The sequence below is a fragment of the Henckelia pumila genome, chromosome 2, assembly GCF_033568475.1.
Source record: "Henckelia pumila isolate YLH828 chromosome 2, ASM3356847v2, whole genome shotgun sequence".
In the NCBI taxonomy this organism is placed as follows: domain Eukaryota; kingdom Viridiplantae; phylum Streptophyta; class Magnoliopsida; order Lamiales; family Gesneriaceae; genus Henckelia; species Henckelia pumila.
In genome coordinates, this window is record NC_133121.1 from 109404950 (window position 1) to 109415490 (window position 10541).

General features: G+C 38.1%; 2 protein-coding genes across 3 annotated transcripts; both read left to right on the forward strand.

Annotated features, from left to right (window-relative positions):
- Window positions 1–19: 19 nt before the first annotated feature.
- Window positions 20–6293, forward strand: LOC140881302 (uncharacterized). 2 transcript variants are annotated; one of them, XM_073286492.1, is made up of 12 exons: window positions 20–1585; window positions 2375–2464; window positions 2554–2790; window positions 3039–3260; window positions 3337–3448; window positions 3946–4104; window positions 4631–4692; window positions 4831–4907; window positions 5043–5110; window positions 5189–5229; window positions 5762–5810; window positions 6044–6293. In XM_073286492.1, exons 1-12 carry the CDS (start codon window positions 56–58, stop codon window positions 6046–6048), a joined length of 2652 nt encoding a protein of 883 aa, XP_073142593.1. In that variant the 5' UTR covers window positions 20–55; the 3' UTR covers window positions 6049–6293. The 2 variants fall into 2 exon arrangements, with proteins under 2 accessions (XP_073142593.1, XP_073142595.1); XM_073286494.1 differs by having other exon boundaries at window positions 4634–4692.
- A 1934-nt stretch (window positions 6294–8227) lies between these two features.
- On the forward strand, window positions 8228–9504 carry LOC140878139 (double-stranded RNA-binding protein 1-like). The gene is made up of 2 exons (XM_073281749.1): window positions 8228–8497; window positions 9298–9504. Exons 1-2 carry the CDS (start codon window positions 8228–8230, stop codon window positions 9502–9504), a joined length of 477 nt encoding a protein of 158 aa, XP_073137850.1.
- The last annotated feature ends 1037 nt before the right edge of the window (window positions 9505–10541 follow it).

A 10541-nucleotide genomic window follows, 5' to 3' on the forward strand; every position in this document is an offset into this window, starting at 1 on the left:
AAATCTTTGAGGCTTGAGTTAACACCTTTTGCAAGAAAGCGTTGCCTGCTGAAAAATGCCCCCAAAATTATCCTCCGCCCAGCTGCCTCGGCGAACTAGAGCCGCCGCCGGTACGTCCATCCCTCGTGCTACACGGAAATCAAATCACCATACTCCGTTAGCTGCCGACACCGCCGCCGTCAGTGCGCCGCCGTCAACCAAGCCTCTCACCTCTCCAGAAGCTTCAAAGAAATCGCTGCACGCGAATACATCAATAATCAAAAGCTCCTCTGATCAATCCGCTGTTCCAACCCCTCTTTCCGAGTCTCAATTTAGCAATTTAGAAAAAGCAGTTGCTGGTAATTTGGGTTTGGTCAAGCCTGGAAACAGTGTTATCGATGGTACTGATAATGCAGATAAGGTAACATTTGTTGAGCCTGAAAAAGCATGTTCTCTGGAGATTGAGACTGTGGTGGGAAGTGGACATGGTGTAACAAGCGAGCATATTCTCTCGTACGGACAAGATGAACGATCCTTTGGGCCTACGGATGGGCCTGAAAGTAGGGAGAGCGGCGTGGTAGTGCCTGGACATGGGAAGAAGAAGATAGTGAAAAGGACAGTGCGAGTGGTGAGGAGGGTGATAAGGAAGATCGTTCCTAAGAGAGTTTTGATGGATGGTTCAGAAAATCAGAAAAATGGTGTTATTCTGAACGAGGAGAGTAAAAATCTAAATCTCAGGAACGATTTCATTGAAAGTTCTAATCTCTATGCGATGGAGAAATGTAATCTTGTTAATGAGATGAATGACAAGGCAAACACGGCAGATGAGATGGCGGCGACAGCAAATTTCAATATTGGTGCGAGTGTTTTGGAGCCAATGATAGACAAAGAATGCAATGATCTGCTTGCTGTTCGTCCGACAGACATGGATAAATTAAAAGGTGATGATGTATTGGCCAGAGGGGGAACTATGAGAGTTCCTGATTTGATGGAAGTTGAAAAGGTTAACTCAGCTGCTGAAAGTACTTTGAAGAGTGATCGGACAAATGGGATGGATGATCCTAACATTGAAAATGTTAATTCAGCTGGTGAAAGTGCTGTACAGAGTGGATTAACTGCAGGGGTTGAGGATTCCGTGATAGATACCTTGGAGGAAAATTTGAGGGTGGATGAGGCCAAAAGTGGGGATGCTGATGAAGCGATAGATCAAATGGTGCATTCAGTGGAACAAGCATGCGCTAGTCTGTTAGGGGATCAGAATGAACCTCTAATGGGGAATACTAGTGGTGGCAAGTACGAGGGAGAAGTGAAATTTAGTGAAGATTTGGAGGGTAAGAATGTCCCCTCCAACAAGGGGTTATTACTGAGTGGAGAATTAGAAGCCTTGGAGCGCAAAAAGAGGCGAAAAACAGAGATTTTTGTTGGTGGTTTGAACAAGGATGCAAAGGAGGGTGATTTATGGAAAGCGTTTGACGAGGCTGGAGAAATTTTACAGGTGAGGTTGGCAATGAATAATAAGACTGGAAAAAATAAAGGGTTTGCCTTTGTACAATTTGCAACTGCAGCTGACGCTAAAAATGCATTAGAAAAATACTCCAAAGTCGAGGTAATTTCTAGTTTATTTAGTTTGTGTATCTTTCCTTGAAACCTTATATCTTGTAGATTTATGTGCTCATGGTTGTGCAAGTGGTGGCCTATTATTTTGATGTTGATTCGGTAATTTGATATCTAATCATTAGTTTTAAGACCCTATATATCGAAATTGTGGTTCAAATTTGCCAACGGTTGTTGACGAGGTGAATATCAATTTTCGGTTATGGCATGTTAAAATTGCATAATCATAGTTGCTTGTTTAGTCGCATTTGGAGCTGGGTAGTTATGAGTGTTGTTAGAAGCATCAATGCTCTAAAGGTAAACATGAATTGTTAATGAGAAAATCATGTTTCAGTTATGGCAAGTTAAAATTGCATAATCATATTTGACTGTTCTTGTTTTGTCATAGATCAAACATTTTTTTTTCAAAAAAAAGAAGAAGAAATATATTAACAAAATAAGAGATACGTTATTTAGATCAGGTTTGTTGGGAAAACATAACAAGTTTATTAATCCGTAATTTGATCGAAAAATGCAGTTGATGAAAATCAAACAAGAACTGCCAAAAGCATGCAACAGTCAGGTTCCATATTTGTCTTTAACAAAAAAAAAAATATAACTTTGAAAACAGATGTTTTACGTGAGCAGGAAACATGCTTGAAAAAAGCGCAGCCATTTTATGGCCCTCAAGCTCGTTAGCTTATGCTTTTTGCAAAACATGAAAGCATTCTACGTTTCTACTTTAACCTCAGTATGAACGACAGCATATCTTACATTCTCTATTTCTGTATTTGTACATCAGATATGTGGCAGTCAGTGTGATGCAGCACCAGTTGAGGGCAATGATACAATATTTCTTGGCAATATAGATAGAAAATGGAAGACTGAAGATGTAAGAAAAATTTTGTTCTGCACTGATCTTGTTCAAAACTGTGTGAGGTAACTGAAGAGTGAAGTAACTGAAGGGTTGTCTTATTGCAGGTTGTGAGGTTCTTAGAGAAAGCTGGTGTTGATAAAATTGAAGTAGTAACTCTCAAGACTAATCCTGAAAACTTGGAGATGAATCGTGGTTTTGCTTTTGTTGAATTCGAAACAAATAAAGATGCTCAAATCGCTTTTCATAAACTCAAAAAGAAGGACATTTTGGGACAAAATCAGAAGATAAAAATTGCATGGGCACAACCCTTGACCGAGCCATCAGAAGAAGAAATTTTAAATGTCAGTTTTCTGGAATCATGCTTTTGCATTGAGAATTCTCAATCTTCATGACCCTACCACTTATGATTAATTTCATTGTAAACTTTTGTTGAAATATCAGGTGCTCAATTTTCTTGAACTCTAATATATTCTCATTCTATTATAGGCCTACCCCTGTGTTTGTTTCCAAATTTTATTTTTCATTTTTCTCTATCACAAATCTATTGTTTTCTTGAACTTCTTATGGACCATAAAATAATTATGTTCAGGTGAAATCAGTTTATGCGGAATATCTACCTCCTTCGTGGGATGAAGAAAAAGTGAGAGAACATTTCAAAAGATTTGGTGAAATTGAAAACATTGTCCTTGCCAAAGATCTTGCTTCATCCAGGAGAAAAGATTTTGCATTTATTAACTATTCAACCCGAGATGGTGCTCTGGCATGCATTGAAGCAGTCAGCAGAGAGAGAATAGAGCATAGTGGCTCCAAGGTTAGGTTGTCATATAATTTATATTAATTTACATTGGGAACTAATTTATTGATTTGATCTTCTTTTTTTTATTTAGGTTAAAATTGCGGTTTCTCTTGCGAATCCAATACCAAAGAGCAAGCAACAGAAAACTGCCTATGAATCAGCTAGTCAGCAATTCTCTCTGGAAAAGCCAAAGGTATTGCAAGGTGAGGAGTTGCATTCTCTTTGTCGTGTCTTTAGTTGTAAAATCATACTAAATAACATGATATCGAAATATGCTGAAGCATAGAAAGCTAGCTGCGATAAGTAAAAAATATTTTTAGGAAGTGTTTCTGTAGTTTTTATACTGTTCTTTGAGAAAACTCTTGATGGACATGTCACCCGTACCAATAATTTTGTATTGTTCATGTTAAACATTTTTCTTCTATTTTCATGCTTCCATGCTGTGAAATGAATATCTAATGTTTTATTATGTTTTTCTTAGTCAGTATTCCAAAGCTAACTTGGTGCATGATATGTTTTATGTAGAATGCTACTTTGAGTTATAGAACTATAGTTCTCATAATCTTTAATATCTGCCTCATACCACTTTCAGTACCACTGCTTGTTTCTTGAAGATAACAAAAAAATTTATGTTTGATATTTTTAGAGTATAATACTGCTTGTGAATAAAAATTTATTGTCCAATTTCTTGTGTTTTTAGCCACCATGAAGTTTCATGATTCAAGAAACAAGGGAAAGGCTGCTAGCAGTAATTACGATGTTGACAAGTTTGGTCACAGGTCATCGACTACAGATGAATTAGTGCAGATATTGAGGCAACAAGCATCAAGCAAGTATGTCCCTCCACGTCCCATCGCAGGTATCTTTTATTTCATTTTTTGCTTCATATTTGTGTTCTTTATGAGAGGTTTTTTGGAGGAATGGACTGTAATTGTCATTTTGGATGTGGAAGTACTTATGTTCAACAAAGTGCTTTGTCAAGCATGGGACTGTTTAAGTGCGTTTGTTTAAAGCCATCCAATAATATATTGTTTACTCAAAAAGTTTATTTTTTATTTTATAAAGAAGAATTCATTCCCCAAAAGCTTTTGTGTCCAAATTTAGTGCAAGTCTCATGTATCTTAGTTTTCTGCACATTTCTTACTCATTTTTTTAAAAATAATTTCAATATGTCATGGCATCAAATGGAGATTCCTTTGTGCGATCATATTATTATCAAGTTGTGCCCAAAATTGTCAATTTATCAAACTGCTGCCTCTGTTTTTCTTTAGTTTATTCGCTTTATGTACTAAATCAAGATATTCTAAGTCTCTTAAAACTCTTGGTTTAGGGATAATTGTTGTGCATCTAACTTAATTTTTTTACTCCCATCTCTCTTCTTGAAGCAGGAAACTCTGTTTTAAACCATTTTCCTTTACATGGCAGCAAACGGCCACTTTCACTTGGGGTGAGTAAATTGAGGTCTTTTACGTCTGCTCTCTTACATCACCCTAAAATTTTAACTTCTTTTCAACGCTCAAGTATTTTCTTCTACCAATATATGCGGGGAAAACTAAACTGATTAGCCTCACATCCTTTCACTCAGGGGACTGATCAGCTTTTTTTGGAGCCAAGAGCATTACCACGAGCTCGGATTGAAAGTTATTCAATTTCCGATCCTAGGTTTCACTTTCTTTTAGGCTACAAATTACAGAACAATTTTCCTCTTGATGATGCAGCACACAAATTGTTGAAAGTGTGCTGGTACTGTCCTCTAACATGATATTGACGTATCATTTTCTGATAATCTGATTCCAGTTTTTTGTCACATGGAGTTGGCACGACCTCTTTTCCCTATCATCGTCAAGTGGCTGGCCATACATCTGGTAAGGAGCTGTTACATATTTTTATGCCTTAGCTAGTGTTCCTACCATCACTAATAGTGTATATTCATTGTATCTCAGAACCAGCAATCGGGAGTAGTATTTATCCAAGATTTTTCCAGGTGCGTAGTCTTTTCCTGTTTTTTGTCCTTCAATTGGTGTACTAGTCAATAATGAGCATGGCATATAAATTTAGAGAGCTTATTTTTCGTCCTTCAAATTTCAAAAAAGCTACTGGTTTCACCTGCTCGAATGACTTCCTTTTGCATCATATGCATATAGATTCTGCTGAGTTCAGTTATATGATGGATGAAGCAAAATTTGTTTGTGGCATGGTGAGAACTTTAATCGGGCATTTCGTATAGGATGTAGCTTCTCATATTGGGGACTCACCGGCTTGGTACTCTATTCATTTAGTAGCATTAGATTAAAATGTCATTAGTGTGAGAAACTGACAGCTTCTTTTGTGGCTTTTGTATCTCTGGAAAGTCATTGTTCTCGTGTAGCTTTTCAGCAAAAAAAAGAATATTGTTTTCTGTTTATTCTTTGGTTCCACGAATTTCGTTATGTTTTGAGGTTCCATACAAGATTGTATTGTTTGGTACTCTCATTGGATTGACATAAAATAAAAGTGTTAACCTCTTTTCTTTGCAGACAAGGGAACAAGCTCCTTACAATGGAAACATCCATTTGTATCGCAGATGTAAGTGAATAACATCTTCCAAAGTTTCTGCATTGTATCGTTTGCTGATCATATTCACTTTACTTTAGCAAACGCACTTCTCGATGATTCTTAGTGCAGAAACATTTTTACGGCACTTGAGTAAGATAGACGGTGTTTCTACGCAAAATATGCGTCTTTATTATGTACATGATTTTTGCGTCTTTATTTTGTATATGATTGCTCATCGAAAATCTTATGTTGTACTTGTGCAGATTAATGGAGCCTTTTACGTGGGAGCCCGAGTTTGTAAGCTCACATTTGTACATAGCAGTGAGAAATGCCAATGGATTTGAATGTGGTTGATAGTTAACTACAGTTTCATAATAAATTCATCATGTCTGAAGAGGGACAGTGTCTTGTTTCCTTGAATGTGAATTTTATACTATAATAACCGTCGAGTACATCCTGTTGCTGGCCTTGGATTTGTTTGTTTATAAAAATGTAAAATATGAAAAGTGCAATTATGTTGAGCCACGTGTCATGCTATGACTGACCTAACAATCAGGCATGTAGAGTGTCTTTTCACAGTAAGATGGATGCTTGGCAATTTGGAACAAAATGAAAAAAAAAAACACAATATAAACAAGAAAGCTACTGGAGATACAATCAAGATCTTTGTATTATTAGAATGCTATAAAATATACAAATTATGAATTGTGGAAGGATGAGGCACATTTAATCATTTCTCCAATCACCACTCCATTTTCACGCAGCTGGAGAGGGGAAAAAAATCAAATTTTGGTTTCAACTATTTTACTTAAACATTCTATAGCATGTAGACCAAAAGTAATTTAAACATAATTACCACTACAATCCTTAAGAGGGAGACATCATAGACGTGAAGAATGGCTATTTTCGAGGCCCTGGCGAGATTGGAAGAGCAAAAAAGGATCGACGAAAGAAATCTTAGTCATGGTAATTATTGATTCTTTAATGTAAATCAAACCTTTGATTTGTATTTTTTTTTTAAAAAAAAAATATTATTTGACTTTTGCTGTAATGAATTTGCCGAGGACATCAGTTGCGGAAGAGGAGATCGTCGGAGATGTTTGGAATTTTGGGAATTTTGATGATGATCTTTGGCTTGGAAAACTAGTTAGAGGGGCTTTATTACTCACGTATTATTATTAATAATATCAACAATAGTAATCCAGTACATGTACATATAATAAATAAAACTTGCCCCGATTCAAGTTGGTGGAGTATGTGATCTCTTGTCTTGTAGTAACCCGTACCTGTTTTAAATTAATTAAATGATAAATATGATTAAAAGGTTACTAAGCACGTGATCAAGAGATTAAATGGAATTAACATATGAATTCTAGACTTCAAAAAGCTTAATGAGTTCGGACGGTCCGAACTGAGTTCGGAAGATCCGAACTACACACAGTTCGGAGGCAACGAAGGCTTCGGAAGCAAGGTAGATCGGAACGTCCGATCGTGTTCGAAAGATCCGAAGGTAAGATCGGAGCTTCCGATAATGTGTACAGGTGACTAATCCATGAAGTTTGACATGTGTGCCATGCAGAGATCGGAACGGCCGATCCACTAATCGGAGCATCCGATCTCCGACATCAGATGACGTGTCAGACATGCAGAGATCGAAACTTTCGATCCCCTGATCGGAGCTTTCGATCTCAGCCAAAGTTTGGGCTATAAATAGGGGTCTTCGGGCGATGAAATGAATTACCAATTCCGAGTTCCCTTCTTTGATCAGTAATATATTTAGGATCCGACGGTATAAGTGAGGTACTGGACTAATAACATCCAATTGAGAGTAGAAACTAGATTTTCGACATCAGCGGCCTAACGACGGACGAAGGTATGGTCCAAGAATCCTATTTAATTTAAAAAAAGTATATATTAGTTTAGTTAAGGCTTGTAGAGCATGATTAGTAATATGTTATATATTTGACTGTAGGCTTGGAACCTAGACTCTGATAGGCTTGATCTACTACTAGAGGTACGTAAGTACTGACTGAGATATCTAGCGAGTATACATGTTTATATGTTGCATTGTAGTATGATATATGTTTTATTGCTTTTATATTCATATGTCATGTGCACATACACATTGAACATGTTTCCTTTAAGATAACCATGATAGTATAGCCGCCCAGCTCTACACTTGTTTATATTGTCTGACACCGAGAGATACCGCGTGAGCGGAGACTGATACTACGGTGATCTAGACGAGTGTGGATGTACCCCGCGGTTTGATTCCCAGCTGGTATTACACTCAGGGCGCCTAGTATGAACAACATATTGGGGCGGGTATGAGGATGCTATCTATTTACGGGAGTTGCATCTATTTATTTACGAGATTTGTTTTGATATGCTATCCATTTGAATCGCTTGAAACCCTAAATCTCTCTTTGAATTCATTCCGCTGAAAAATGTATAAGAGTAAATTGCAAGAGCTATGCCAGAGGAAGAGCTGGAATCTACCTGAATACACCATCGTGAAAGATAGCCTAGACCACCTTCCTAGATTCAAAGTCATTGTTGTGGTTAACGACCTCAATTTCGAGACTCCGCCTGAATGCAAGTCTGCCAAGAAAGCTCAAAACTCGGTGGCTAAAATGACCTATGATCACTTCACTATTTCAACGCCTCCTCGTGTAAATGGCCATTGGCCAACAGTTTCCCTCTGCTGTGGTTCCAGGGTGTACTTTTCCAGTCGCGCCTATGCCCGAAATGCTGCTCTTTGAGCCGGTTCCGGTTTCTCCGCTTCCATCATCAGTTCCACTCCCACATCAAAATGGGGTGAGCAAGAGTACATGCTCAAGAATATCTAACAATATTCTCAGGTGCATGAAGTTTGGCCGTAGGCTGCACCAATATAATATCTGGAACAATAACAATAAGGTGGCATCAATAAAATAACACAATATGTTATGTCCCAATATTCTAGATTAATGTCATAATAACATGTAAGACGATATTTAGCATGTAAATTATGTCGAGTTCCCCGAAAATCGCATCGAAAACACAGTGGAAACTAAAAAATTTTCCATCTATCAATTCTTAATATAAAACAAGAAAGATGTTACCACACGATAGATCGGGGATGTATACTCATATCTTGTTCCACATTTGACCCCAACAGTAGACTTGCCAAAAAAAAGGTTCCACCACAAAAATGATTTACCAGGAAAAATGGGGTACGTACTCGAAAATCTAAGCTATAGGGATGGAAATTTTCCCTGTGGGTTCGGGTATCCGTGGGTAAAAACCAAAACGAGGCGGGTTCGGGGGAGTATTTTTGGGTATGGGTTCGGGTTCGGGGAATTTTAAAAATCCTCGCAACATATTGGGATGGGTATGAGGATGCTATCTATTTACGGGAGTTACATCTATTTATTTACGAGATTTGTTTTGATATGATATCCCTTTGAATCGCTTGAAACCCGAAATCCCTCTTTGAATTCATTTTCGCTGAAAAATTTATAAGAGTAAATTGCAGGAGCTATGCCAGAGGAAGAGCTGGAATCTACCTGAATACACCACCGTGAAAGAGGGTCTAGACCACCTTCACAGATTCAAAGCCATTGCTGTGGTTAACAACCTCAATTTCGAGACTCCGCCTGAATGCAAGTCTGCCAAGGAAGCTCAAAACTCGGTGGATAATTGGCCTATGATCACTTCACTATTTCGACGCTTCCTCGTGTAAATGGCCATTGGCAAACAGTCTCCCTCTGCTGTGGTTCTAGGGTGTTCTTTCCCAGTAGCGCATATGCCCAAAATGCTTCTCTTTGAGCCGGTTCCGATTTCTCCGCTTCCATCATCAGTTCCACTCCCACATCAAAATGGGGTGAGCAAGAGTACATGCTCAATAATATCCAACAATATTCCCAGGTGAAAATGTAGTGACCCTGCATGGTATCACCTACTAACTGGCAATTAATAGCATGCATTAAACTTAATACAGCAAAATAACTTAACAGAGTAAAACATGCGGAAACAAAACCATAAATTACATATCAGCTTAGTAATATAATCCAGACTTAAATCTGTAGTGATACAACCAAATCGAAACCTTAAACAGTAAACATTATACAGCTATATCAGATCCTGCTGTATAATAAAATCCTCAAGGCTTCTGCTCCCTAGTCCTGCCTTGAACTACCAGCTCCGTCCATCCTGCGACCTGCCCCATGGAATAGGGTGTCCAAGATAACAACTAGGACGTGAGCACTAACTCCCAGTACATAGACATGAGTAAACATATGTATATAATGCATGCAACATGATGACTGGTATAGGGTCATCTGAAAAGTCATGCTCAGAACCGGCGCCACATGAGTGCTGCCACCGCACGGATCAATCTCTGGGTGCAATCACACTCCTCTAGTACACTAGAGTAGACAGACATAAATGCCCCCGCCGTCGCGGTACTCTCAGTGACAGACTATCGAGTATAGAGCTGAGCGGCTCTATAGTCAGGTATAATAAGGTATAGGCTCAACGTGTATATGCACATGACATATGCGTATAGAAAACGGTAAATCATACATCATGCCATATAATAATGCCAAATAAATGCAACATATAAACATGTATATCCGCTGGCAATCTCAGTCAATGTGTACGTACCTCTAGGCTAGTTCAAGTATAATAGGATCCTAGGTTCCAAACCTATATTCAAAATTTCACCGTATCACTACATAAATTCTATAAGCCTTAACTAAGCTAATAAGTACTCCCAAA

What these genes read in the sequence shown, in the direction of transcription:
- LOC140878139 (XM_073281749.1), top strand. Translation starts at nt 8,228, where the DNA reads ATGTATAAGAGTAAATTGCAAGAGCTATGCCAGAGGAAGAGCTGGAAT. An exon ending in CCCTCTGCTGTGGTTCCAGG is followed by an intron (nt 8,498 to 9,297) that starts GTGTACTTTTCC and finishes AGTAAATTGCAG; the next exon opens with GAGCTATGCCAGAGGAAGAG.
- LOC140881302 (XM_073286492.1), top strand. Translation starts at nt 56, where the DNA reads ATGCCCCCAAAATTATCCTCCGCCCAGCTGCCTCGGCGAACTAGAGCC. An exon ending in CAGAAGAAGAAATTTTAAAT is followed by an intron (nt 2,791 to 3,038) that starts GTCAGTTTTCTG and finishes AATTATGTTCAG; the next exon opens with GTGAAATCAGTTTATGCGGA. An exon ending in AACGGCCACTTTCACTTGGG is followed by an intron (nt 4,693 to 4,830) that starts GTGAGTAAATTG and finishes CCTTTCACTCAG; the next exon opens with GGGACTGATCAGCTTTTTTT.